The sequence below is a fragment of the Danio rerio genome, chromosome 22 (assembly GCF_052040795.2).
Source record: "Danio rerio strain M-AB ecotype USA chromosome 22, GRCz13ab, whole genome shotgun sequence".
Classification (NCBI taxonomy): Eukaryota; Metazoa; Chordata; class Actinopteri; order Cypriniformes; family Danionidae; genus Danio; species Danio rerio.
In genome coordinates this window covers 11,439,920-11,453,502 of record NC_141042.1, presented here as the reverse complement: position 1 = coordinate 11,453,502, position 13,583 = coordinate 11,439,920, and the positions used below count along the sequence as shown (strand labels likewise).

At 36.2% G+C, this 13,583-nt stretch overlaps 1 protein-coding gene across 7 annotated transcripts in view; it reads left to right on the top strand.

Annotated features, from left to right (window-relative positions):
- arhgef18b (Rho/Rac guanine nucleotide exchange factor 18b) overlaps window positions 1-13,583 on the top strand; it is a 98,408-nt gene that overhangs the window by 28,579 nt on the left and 56,246 nt on the right. For all 7 annotated transcript variants that reach the window (XR_015521730.1, XR_015521731.1, XM_087304011.1 and 4 more), the window contains 2 exons: window positions 8,192-8,250; window positions 8,708-8,762. Coding sequence is in view for 4 of the 7 variants with exons in the window: in XM_087304011.1 (XP_087160137.1) it covers window positions 8,192-8,250; window positions 8,708-8,762 (114 nt within the window). In the remaining 3 variants the exon portion in view is untranslated. The remainder of the gene's footprint in view (window positions 1-8,191; window positions 8,251-8,707; window positions 8,763-13,583) is intronic.

The following is a 13,583-nucleotide window of genomic DNA, read 5'->3' as shown; positions in this document are numbered from 1 at the left end:
ATTGGTTACTAGTGTGTTCTGTTTGTTTGTTATCTTGTTTCTATGGTGTTCCGGCTGGTTGATAAGTGGTTACTAGAGTGTCCTGGGGCCTGTTTCAGAAAGCAGGTTAAGTGAAAACTCAGAGTAGTTTAACCCTGAAATGAGAGAAACTCTGGGTTTTCCGTTTCAAAATGGCAGGTTTGTTAAACTCGAGAAAGCAGGGTAAGTCAAGCCTGTTTCTGAAAGAGAGGTAACTTTAACTCAGAGTCAGTTACCTTGGTAACTTACTCTGTGAATCTAACCTGGTCCGAAGCAGGTTTTATTCTCTAAACTCTGAGTTTCTGTCTGTCTCCTCCCCTTTTTAAAGATGAAGCAGTATTTCTCGCATTAGTCTTACATTTCCACACACCTATTTTAGAGCTCATTTTGGAGATGTGCATAAAAAAGATTGATGGAAACGTCATGATTCACATAACTTTTGAAAATACGTATAATATAACATGTGCATAACTGAGTAGGTTAAACTTTTATTTGATAAGATGCACATAAACTACGAAGTGCACTTAACAAATTACAGTATGTACATTAAAAAATGGTTTGTTAGATATGATGATGAAAATGTGTGTGAAAGGACAAACCAGCAGACTGAGCACACTGCAGAACATCTTTAATGCTGTTTTAGTCATTCTAAAATGCCTTTACTGTTTCAGTATTAGTGTATATTATTAATTACCTCCTAGCGTCTGGAGCGTGTCAAGATCTCCGCGTCTGGCTTCAAACGCCCCCACGTGTTCATTGTGTGTCAATTGTCTTCTGAGACGCAAGTACATTAATTAAATAAAAAATCATTGATGCAGCTTCTTCTACCGCAGTAATTCTGTTTTTACTGTTGATATTTGGCGCAAGTTAATCAGGAAGTGACGATTGTGTTCTCTTCGACTCTTTGGATAAAAACGCTGCTTTATTTTTAGGCGTTATTCCAGTTTTGCACAAATTTATGTAATAGCCTATATTTTGATGGAAACATAGCTATTGCCTACATTTTTGTCACGCACAGAACAAAGTCACGTACGAGGCTTGTCCTTTTTTTCATAAATAATTAGCTTAACCTTCGACATGCACTGTTACTAGATTAATGGGATTATTATTCTGTCTAAATTATTTTATTACTGCTTACCTTCTTAATGTTATATCAACCTCTATCACTTGATCAATAAAAAGGCAGACACATAACAAGTGCACTGTTAAATCTATTAAAACTGATAAAAGTGTATAAAAGTTTAGAAAAAAACTATAAACGTCACACATTACTTTACTTATTTTATTATACTTAAAATGTTTAAATACTTAAAATTAAAAATTACGCATTAACTTGGGCAGCTGTTTTCCCACGCTGTCTCTTCTTCACTGATGGTTGCTTCATTTTAAATATATACACTCATATTTGCTATAACTTTGCATGAGCACATCAAGTTCAGCTGGAGAAAGAAATGCAGAAATGCTCTCTTTTTTTAAGATGTTGCCATAGTAACTCGTAATGTCTGCGCTCCATTGATAATGCCTTTTTATAGTCACGGTGCGCGCGCTTAACTCTGAGTTGGTCTACTCAAAGTTGATTGACCCAGCTCAGATCAGCTGTTCTGAAACCGAAAACTCAGAGTTTTTAATCTCTCGGTAAATCAACTCAGAGTTCAAGTTTAAACTCCGAGTTGTTTGAACCTCCTTACTGAAACAGGCCCCTGGTTGGTTGTTGTCTTTGCTACCTCTTGCTGGTTGTTGAGTGGTTGCAAGGGTGTCTTGTTTGGTTGTTATATGGTTTCTATGGTGTGCTGGCTGTTATCTGGTTACCAGGGTGTTCTACTTGGTTGTTATATGTTTACTAGGATGTGAAGTTGCCCCCATAAAGTGTTTCTAGGGCGTCCTAGGATGTTGTGTTGTTGCTGGGGTGTCCTGGCCTGTTGGTTAGTGGTTACTAGGGTGTCCTGGTTATTTGTTTTCATTGTTATGGTGTTCTGGCTGGTTAATTAATGGTTGCTATTGTGTTCTGTTTGTTTGTTATCTTGTTTCTATGGTGTTCCGGCTGGTTGATGAGTGGTTACTAGGCTGTCCTAGTTGGTTGTTGTCTTTGCTACCTCTCGCTGGTTGTTGAGTGGTTGCAAGGATGTCTTGTTTGGTTGTTATATGGTTTCTATAGTGTTTGAACTGGTTGTTTTGTCTGTTTACTTGTGTGTTTTAGCTGGTTGTTATGTGATTGCTACAGTGTTCCAGATAGTTGCTATATGGTTGCTAGGTTATTTTAGATGGCTGCAATGTCGTTTCTGATGTTCTGACTGGTTGCTGAGTGGTTACTAGTGCCCGTTCTAGTTTCTTTGGTGTTCTGGCTTCGGATGGTTATTATGTGTTGCTGGTGTTCTGGCTAGTTGGTGAGTGGTTACTAGGGCCTCTGGTTGTTTTCTGGTCTCTTTGGTGTTCTAGTTGGCTGATGATTTCTTACTAGTGTGTGCCGTTTAATTGTTATATGGTTTCTATGGTGTTTCGCCTGGTTGATGAGTGGTTACTAGGGTGTCTTGGTTGGTTGTTGTCTTTGTTACCTCTCACCAGTTGTTGAGTGGTTGCAAGGGTGTCATGTTTGGTTGTTATATGGTTTCTAGGGTGTCCTGGCTGGCTGTTATCTGGTTACCAGGATGTTCTATTTGGTTGTTATGTGTTTACTACACTCTCAGAAATAAAGGTACAGGAGCTGTCACTGGGGCGGTACCTTTTCAAAAGATACATATTTGTACCCATAGAGTCCACAGTGACACCTCAAAGGTGCATATTAGTGCCCAAACGTACCCAGAAAGTACTTTTGAGGTACCATTATGGGCCCTTCTGGTTGTTAATTGGGTACTGGAGTGTTTTAGCAGGTTGTTGTGAGGTTGATGGGATGCTCCGGTTGGTTGCTGGGTTGTTTTGGGGTTCCTTTCCGAAAACCATCATTAAAACCGTCATTATACGTTTTAAATATAGTTTTAAATTTAAAGAGAATCACAGGTCAACAGGGAGACTGCAAAAGACCAGCTTGTGAATATTGAATACTGAATACTAGCTGAATATCTACTATTAAATATCTACTCTTCAAAAATATGCAGGCAGATGTAAAATACAGCAAAACACTTTAAACTTGTTGAAACACGTTGATCTGATTGCGGTTGAGTTTGCAACTGGATATTGTTTGGAGACAGGAGGAGCCAACAGCTCCACCAGAGCGCGCCTGATGCTCATATGCAGTTTTATTTTACATTCTATGGCAGAAACACCATTGAGGCTCGTTAGATCCTCCTGTATGGGCGCGCGTCTGTTACAAAACACTCACAGGACATTCATTTGGACAACTATGCAGCTATATTAAATAGTTCACAGTTCACACAAAATACACAAAGAGAGACTTTCACTTCACGCATAGTTTGTGAATGAACAGACTTTGCTTGTACTAGTTGCAGCTGCGATCATGAGGCTGTTTTTGCACTGAGTTTGAAGTAATCAATCAGAGCACAGGAGAAAGTGCATTACTTCGATCATTTTAATATAGCATATTATTAATGAAATCCAAAAATTATAGTATAATATCTCGTGGCCCACCTCCAGGATCGCTGAGTCCCACCGGTTAAGAATCAATGTTCTAGATAATCATATGTTGTTTTCCAGCGTGGACTGTTATCTAGTTTTTAGGATCTTCTGGGTGGTTGTTGAGTGGTTACTAGGGTGTTCTAACTGTTTTTTTTTTGTGTGTGGTTGCTAGGGTGTTCTGAATAGTTGCTATGTTGTCTTAGTGGTTTATGTGGTTACTAGGATTTTCGGGCTGTTGTTGATTGGCTACTATTATTATTTAAATTGATATAAAATTATATTTATTTGTAAATGCTGTTTCCTAATTTGTATGTTTTCTGAAATATATGTTATTCAGCTTATTGGCACAATGACAAAATTATCTATTGAGATCCTATTTGTATTAGAATTTCTAAAATATATATTTAAAAAACATTGTTATAATTAGGAATGCAACAAATAGCCGATTTCTCTATTAACCGTGATTTAATTTGTCAAGGTCAATTAATTGTAAAGCCTTCTTAACACCGCGGCATAGAACAAAACTGCTGCAACTAAACAAAGTTATGCCAATTGTGCGCTAGTTTAAGGTTCAGAGCTTGTACACCGAGATTAACACACACACACACACACACACAAGGGTAAACTATGGCTGTTACTATTAACTAAGGGCCGTTCACATTTTGCATTTTTTGCACGAGCACATTCGAGTAGATGTGTATATAAATGCGAGTAGAAATGCGTATCAAAAGCGCGAATGTGTTGCAGCGCGCACACGTCGCTCCCAAAATGCAAGCACAAGCAGTGCGCCTCCGTTAGAAGCGACATGTGTACCCTGCAAAACACTTGCGCTTTTTATACACATTTCTACTCTCATCCAAAAAGGAAAAAAATACAAAATAATAATAGCAAACATTTTTGTAATATGGTTGATCTAAAGTGCCTTTCAGACAGACATTCAGCAGTCTTTGACTACATTTGTTCTCAAATACTTACATATATATGAGAAAATACTTGTAATAGATTTACATTAGACAAATTTTGTTAGTTAGTTTGTTTAATATTTGTTTATGTATTCATTTATTATTTATTTATTTATTTATTATTTATTTATTTGTTTGGTTGGTCATTCATTATTTGTTTATTTATTCATTTATTATTTATTTGTTCATTTTTTTTTAAATTTAGTTTCAGTTTAAAATTATTACTCGTTTAAATGTCAGAAACTTTTTTCACGTATTTTTAAGTTCAAGGAGAAATGGACTATTGTTTGCTCATTATTATTATTTTGTGTTGTACAGTATTATTTGGTTACTGAGCAGCAATAAATATCACTTCAAGATTATAACAAAAAAATATATCACTTCATCATTAATAAAACAAATGTGCTAAAACAGTCTGTTAATGAATAACGTGGCATAAGAACCTACTACTAAAATTACTTGATGAATCACATGCAATACACAGAATATAGCAATCATTTTATTAACAGACTTGGACATTTCAACACTTACCAATAAGTCTGTTTGGATGAGACCATGACAAGTTCAAAATGCGGGCATTCTGCATTGTCTGGTGAAGGCTTTAGGTGTTGTTTACGAGTTGCTCATAGCTTGTGTATTTGTTGAGGGCTGCCTGTCCTCGGCTAAACATGCAGGCATTTGCCCCTGATTATGAAATCGTTTAGTGCTAATATGAAAATGCTCATTTTAATCACTTTGGATTTAATCAATGTTTTCTCTTTTTGAAATTCTTCAAAATAACAGCTAAATTCTTATATTAAAACTAACTAAATTTTATTTCAGGCATCTTCAAGTAATTTCAAAGCAAAAAAGCCTTAATCAGGAAATTTATTTTATTAATTTAAGTTTCAATTTATTGAAATCTACAAGGCCACAAAATGACTTTTACAGTGTAGGTTCGGTTAGTGTTTGTGTTGCATCAGAACAGAAGCATCGGTGATGTGTGTTGTTCAGCAGGTGTCTCTGTGATGCTGGCCTGCTGGATAGTCAGTCGCATTTCGCTAATTATGTTTGTCAGTTGATCAATTGTGTGTGTGTTCGGGTTCTCCTCTAAAACTGCCTTCTGATGTTGCGTTGTAGTTTTACTCCCTCCTCCGAGTGTATAAATAATCACTCGTCATTTTCCTTCAGACTCTCCCCACGTTCACATTCCAGCGAGCGGATCATGTGATGTGATAACAGGATTATCATCAATTGATCCTCGTCAGGCTAATCGCGGGGTTCAAATCCAGTTCCTGTTGTGTTTTCCAGCTGGTTTGACGCTTCAGAGTCTGTGGTTTGATCTCAAAGCTGAGCTGAATGTGTTTTCCTGAGTGTTGATCACGAAGGGTTTTATTTTCATTGCTTTTCTGTGTAGAGAATTAAAGAGGATGGATTAGTTACTTCCACTCCTGCTCTTCTGGATATAAATATTAAGGGCTTATTTGAGCAGATTGCAATTTTATCTACTAACTTTGTTTGATATGTTGTATGTTTCACAGTACATTAATAAATAAATGAGTTATTTGATTATAAATTACATGTTAAAATAAAATTTATTTAGTATTTTTAGATATTATATATTAGGAAATGTTAACAAAATATTATTTAACACACTCCTCCAGCCAGTGCCGATATACAGCCATATCGCACTGCTACTCGTGTGATATTGCTCATATAAATAATGTGTATATATATATATATATATATATATATATATATATATATATATATATATATATATATATATATATATATATATATATATATAATGATACACCAACCACGATACATATTGCGATACTCTCTCAACTAATTGAACCAATTTAAACATCTTTATTTTATCACATTTGATTTGAATTGTATTAGTAATGATAAGCTTTTGTTCTAAATAGTATATTCTAAAGTTAGTATTTTCTAAGTGCATGTCATGTGACTTCAGTGAGCGATCACTCGGTTTCTACTGTATACGCAGGATGGCTGCTTCACATATATTGAGATTGCAGATCCCCCAGACACATTTAAGTTGCCTGTGTGGGAACATTTTGGTTTTCCAGTGAAGTACAGGAATGGAATTTGTGTCGTAGACAAAGCGCACCCCTATCTGATGTGAGGGTGTAAGCAAAAGACTGACAACAGAACTTCCAATAAAAGTGATTTAATGTACAAAAGTGAAACCAGAAAAATGCCTAAATATATACTAAAAAGATAAATATTTACACTAACAAAAATAATATAATAAAGTAGCAAATTTAAACAAAGTAAGTTCAACTGGAGTAAGGGGATGATAGTGAAGCCAAACAAAAGAAAGAAATATAACAAAACAATTCTTATTTATGAATAACCCCTCTTACCTCGCTAACAATTGATGGAAAGAAAAGAATGTCACTGTAAGCTGTATAGAAGTGTCTTGAAAAATATCTAGTCAAATATTATTTACTGTCATCATGGCAAAGATAAAATAAATTTGTTATTAGAAATGCAATAAACCCCCTGCAATAACACTAATAAACTGTAGAAACCGAGGTCGCACCACATCTGTATATATGTTAGCGGCTTTGATGCGTTTGTGGGGGCGTAAGCAATCGATGAGCACCATTTACCACCTCGCATGTAGTAGTGCTGCTATCTGTATAACCCATGTGTGCACGTGCATCTTCCTCATAAACTCATAAACAAACACTTGCGATCGGTTCATAAGATCGGCCAGATTGGCAATTACCAATCGAGTCATTACATGTGATTATCGGCCGGTACTGATCTCCGATCAAATGGAGCATCCCTAATTTATATATTTATTATATACAATTATTTTTATTTAACCATTACTTTTTAATGTTGTTGTTGTTCTTGTTTTTTTTCCCTGTTAACTGATTATTTAAACAGATGTTTTGACTTTTTACACTCATTGTGTATATTCATTTACCAAAAATAATGTCAATATTGTTAATTAACATGTACACAAATAAGTTTAATGAGTTAGTTTAGCTTAACACAAAAGTTATGTCACCATTTACTCCCCCTTCACTGGTTTCAAACCTCTTTGAGTTTCTTTTAAAAAAAAAGGCCCAGCAGCCAGGTTTATTTTGCGAGTCGTGTTGTTTCTGTGGGATGAAGTTCACCAGTGCTCGGTGTTTTCAGCTGTGCTCTGGATCTCCACTGATCGGTTCATCGATCACAGCCTCGGCTTGCTGTGGTTTATATTTAGGTTTGAGTCTAAATGGATGGAATCGGTCAGTTTGTGAGGTGAAAAGTGGGAAACGGCCCGCAGGCACACGGCAGAGATCTTTCTGAATGGATAAAGAGCTGTTTACCCCAGATAAACCTGGGCACACGTTTAGTCTATCAGCTCTTTTAGTAGCAAAAACCAGCATGATGGGGAAAAGCGCTTGTCTACATCCGATTAGACTCGTTCATTCGCAGATTTTGACTCTGATTTCTTGCATATTCTCTAAAACTAAAGCAGTGTTGTGAAAGCGTAGTGGTGTCTCGCAGGGTTGCAACATCCGCCCCAGTTTTTCCAGTCCTCCCTTCACATGTAAATTGAGTTTACGAGCCGCTCTGCATGCTGATAAATGGCTTGTGATAAGGAAAACTAACCTGTCTCCTGTTTGGACCTTCAGACTGCGCTGTGAACGTCCACAAGAGCTGCAAGAACCTGCTGCCCGAGTGCAAGAGCAAGGTGAGATCCAGCAGAAACTTCACTTTAAGTTTGTCTGATTTGCTTTTAAGGGGTAGTTCACCCCAAAATTAAAATTCATTTACTCACCCTTTACTTGTTTCATAGCATTATGAATTTCTTCTGTTGAATGCTGACGAAAGGGTTTTTAAGAAAGCTGGAAATCATTGACTTCCATTTGTTTTCCTATTGTGTAAATCAATGGTTGCAGGTTTTCAGCATTCTTCAAAATGTCTTCTTTAGTGTTCAACAAGACAAGAAACTCTTATATTTTTGGAATCACTTGGGGGAGAGTAAATAATGTGTACATTTGAGTTTGGGTGAACTGTCCCTTTAACACACTGTGTTTGGTCTGATTGAGGAGTGTCCGGGTGTGTTGTCGGGCCTCTGTTGTAAATCATAAACCAAATCGGTTACTCTGTGTGAGTGAAATGTGTGGGGTGTTTTTTATTCTACACAGGCGAAAGATTCAGCGCAGAAGACGTCAAACGGCGCAGCTCAGTTGAATAGTCAAGGTAAGCATGTTTAGCTCTAATTATCTTGTTTGTTGTTTTTGATGGTCAGTTATTTAATATAAAAATATGTCTTGATCATGAAAGTTGTGCAGCTACAGACAGACTACTCTTTTTATTGCTGATATTAGAGAGATATTACAAGGTGCCAGTTGTTTGTGAGTCATTGTTGAATTATTCTGTGGTCAGTTGAAATTCTTGATCCTGATTGGCTGGAAGGTGTGCTGTAAAATCGCTTAATGCACAGGTAGTTCTAATCAGTGTTGATCACAGTTCGAAATAAATGCGCCTTGCTCAAACATTAGTAGTAACCAGGGCCAGACAGAATCTGTGGACTTTTTTTGCTATTTCTGCACAGAATTTTGCCAAAAATCTGTGAAATGATGTTGAGTGTAGCAGCTGAAAACCTAACACATAAAAAATAATATTAATAACATCAAAATAAAATGATTTCATTAGAACCAAAACAAAGCTACAATAATTCTTTCATATAATGCGTCCACTGAAAGACAGAAAATATTATTTTACAGATTCTATTGTACATAATTTATCTAAACATTTGTATCTTATTCAGTAACATTACTGAAATTAATATAAAAGCTGAATTAATACATATATTTACACAGATTTATATAAGTAAATGAATAGGTTAAACGATGGGCTCAAACATCTGCAGATCTATGTGTGCATAGATTCTGTGTGGGCCTAGTAGGAATCATAGCAACCCAAGAGCCTTCATTTATCTCTGTAATCTCTTGAAAATATGCTCAAAACTATTTCCAAAGAGGTAGCTAACATGTTACTATGAGCTATTAGATATGCTTATTAGTAGGGGTGTCACGATTTCGATTTTTTAAAAATTTTTTCTATTTTTAAAAAATAGAATCGTCGATGCTGCCACGCCCCCATGTCAAGTCAGCTTGGCTTGCCAAGCGGGAAAAAAACAGGCTTGTTGAAGTGCTTGTTAAACTGCAGAAGCAGGAGACCCGTCGACAGAACTTAAACCACTTTCCTCTTTCAATTAAGTCGCCGGTGTGTAAGCATTTTGGATTGCCAGTGAGTTATGTTGACAACGTTCGTGTTGTCGACAAAAAAAACCCCACAGTTTTGCAAGCTCTGCTATGTACGTATTACGTTCGGTTCGTCCGATAGACAATTCCGGCATCGCGATCCTCCGCCCGCCCCCGTTGCAAATCCGCTCGCGAAAAGTACACACTCAGACCCTGTTTACACTGTCTTTGTTTTTAAATGGCATTTTAGAATGACAACGATTTGACATCCACAGTGGCGTTTAGCATTTCTGAGCAGCCCTCCTTCCTCTCTACCTCTGTAAATGCACATCACGTGACCACACAGACACAGACGCACTCACAGCCATACGCTCGAGAGAGCAGGTCCAGGCAGTCAGAGGACTGCTTCAATCTTTCACTCACTTGTACTTAGTCATTTTAGCGCACACCTCAGATACTGTTGGCTGGTTCCTGTTGGTTGTGCGTCTATGCGTATGATTTGTTTATGGGTAAAACAAAGATCATGCAGGTCATGTAATTTAAACGGTAGGCTACAAATAATTAATTGGTCATTAATTAATTAATTATTCATAATCGAAAATAGAATCGAATCGTGCCTTTAGAAACTAAAATGTAATCGAATCGAGGATTTGGAGGATTTTGACACGTTTACTTATTAGGGTTGTGCCGATAGACGACAATATCGTGTATCGACGATAGGCAAAGGTATAGGCTAGAGCTAAAACTTATGACGATTTTAAAGACAGCATTTAGCTCGTTTCACATTAGATCTATTACATGTTTTAATAGCATTATTGAATATAATGAACAGTATTATTATTTCTAATCATCATCATTTAGAGTAAATGAACTACAAATAATTTGACAGATTCAGCTGTTCACATCACCTGACCAACACTTTCAGACAAAAATAAATTATTTCGATTGGTCTCTCGCGCTCTCTCTTTCTGTCAGCAGCAGCAGTTGAAGCGCGAGTTGCACGTGAGGGCACAGCCACATCTCATAACAAATTAGTTTGCATCTTTGTTGCTTAAAAATAATAGGCTAAATAACAAAACTGTATTAAATTAACAAACAAGTTAAATATAATGATTTGTAAAAATGAAACAACTGAAAAAGAAAATTTTAGTTCCCGCAATCCCACAAGATTCTCTTTCTTTCACAAAAAAAGTTATTCATCTTTTATATCTGTTATTAATAGCCTATTTAAGTTTTCAGGTGGCCTATAGCCTATTTTTTCAGTGCATGCATTGGCTGCTCCTTCAAATTCACAAAATATACAATATACTACTTGTCTTATTTGTGTTTAATTCGATAATGATAAACACGGACATGCACACTTTTCATAAAATAACCTTGTTTTATTTGAAAATATGTTAGGCCAACATTTATTTATATAGGCTATCAAAAAAAAAATTATTTATTTACTTAAACTACCTTATATTAATTACAATCTGTGTTTTACAATTAGTTTTGGCATTAAAGAATTATTGAACAGATTATTAATAACTTATCAAAGAAACTTTTACTGCGCTCAGTGAAATGTTTTAGGTCAAATAGGCTATTTAATATTAGAGCATTTGGCTATTGCTGACTCGCCGCAGCCATCTCAAAAATGAAACTCTTATCAGAAAACAATAAACACATATGTCAAGCGCAACATAGTGTTAGATCTTAGCAAATACAAATGTGACACTGTTGATGATTACTTTTTTGATGATTAGACCTGGAGCTGCGCCACGATCAACTGAACAAAAACATGGAAAACTTCACCGCATGTTCACGTGTAGGCGGCAAATCCTCCATCCGCCTCCTGTCTAAAAAGGACCTTAATGCAGTTTCTTCCGTGCATAAATATCATTTCATTTGCTTTCATTCATGTATATTATATGTATTTTGGAGCAGACCCGCGGGCCAAGTATAATGGTATGAATCTGAAGTCACCATCCAATCCTGTCCCGCGCCACACTGTAGCATCGAGTCTTGTTTGATGTAATTTCGGTCCTAGCGCTGAATTAGCTGTAAGAGCACGGTGATTTGCATTGGTTTGAATTATTGTCCAAGATTAAATGTAATGCAAACGCTGTAGGTTATTAAATAAGTTTAAAAATCAGCCGAAATGTTATAAAAATATGTTTAGATATGGTTAAATATAAAAATAAAACTGATGTGCCTTCATGCGATAGTATCGTGTATCGGCGATCTCACAGGGGGACGATATGGCGATCTGAAAATTTTATATCTTGCCCAACACTAATGCCCATGTCATTTACATCCACGCATGATTTCGCTCATGCGTATCCTCTCTGTCTGTCTGTGATTGATTCAGAAGTGACTAGGATATCTGCTTCGCATCATGAGTTTACTTCAAGCAGTTCTTTGTCTCTGCGTCATTCATTTAAAAGCCTTTAATGTACTGCAATCCATTAACTATTCCTTACTTTTGTCTTTACACGGCTAATAATTTAGTAAAGGATACTGTTTTGATTTTAAACAATTTTTTTCAGCATTGTAGTTTTTGTCACAAAAAAATTCTCAAATCAAAATGGTCTAGGACATATATTAATATTTTGATGGATTAAATATCACCAATGCATCTGAAAGGCACTTTATAAGTAAAGAAAGCAGTGAAATATTCTTTTATTTTGAAAAGGGGGGGTGGACTTTGTTTCTCTGGGTTTTTTTGTTAAGTAATTAACCCAACCTCAAGTAGTACTGAGTAACCATAAAAACACATAATGTATGACATTTATCTCTGGGTTCCTAAGAAAGAAGTTTTACTTGTTTTAGAAATTCTGTTTTGTTGTTTTTTTTTATTAAATTATTTGTTTAAGATTTAGCTCTGTTTTTATTTTTAATAGTTACACTTATTTAATGTTATCAATAAGCATGCCCAAACAGCAATAATGAAAATTTACCAAGAAGTGTTTAACAAACATGTCCATCTCCAAAAATATAATTTTGTGAAAATATTAGCCCCTTTCACACATACAGACCTTTCCGGAAAATTACCGGCAATTTTCCAGAAAGGTCTGTATGTGTGAACAGGCCCTTTTTGAAAATACCGGTAAATTCATTCCGGCTATTTTCCGGAAAGAGAAATTGTACTAGTACTAGTAATTTGCCGGAATGCTGCGCTGTGTGAACGCAGAAGAAAGATTGCCGGAAATAGCGCATGCACGTCTAGAACGTGCTGACGTGAGATGTCTACTTTAGCCAATGAGAACAGTCAGACGCATTCACATCCGTGCGGTTTATGAAAATAAAAACCTTTGAATATTTTTTCAGACATATTCAGCAACTAGATGTTAGTAAGATAATGTTTATGTGTTCCTTCTTAATGCCAACTCTGGAAATAATAATCGATAAGATGCTCATGGTAAGCCATTGTTTGTTTACCTTCGAGCTCTGCTTCCTTCAGTTGCATGATGCGTCGCGTGTGCTTGTGAAGCAGCCCTTAAGCGCCAGTGTTCCTCTATAATTTCATTAAAGTTGTTCACAATACTGATTCAACCACAGAGTTTGTAATGTAGTCAAATGTTTACAAATACAAGCGCAGCCGTTTAGAGGTCGTTTCTGGTTAGTGATGTCAGAATTTGCCGGTATTTTGGAATGGATGTGTGAATGGTCTTTTTCTGAAAAATTCTGTAACGTCCTTGTCGGTGTGAACAGTGCTTTTTTAAATTTACCGGTAAAGTCGTTCCATAAATTTTCTGTATATTTACCAGTATCACTCTGTGAAAGGGGCTAATAGAGTGGGGGAACTATGACGTCACCTTGTAGGCCAATCGAC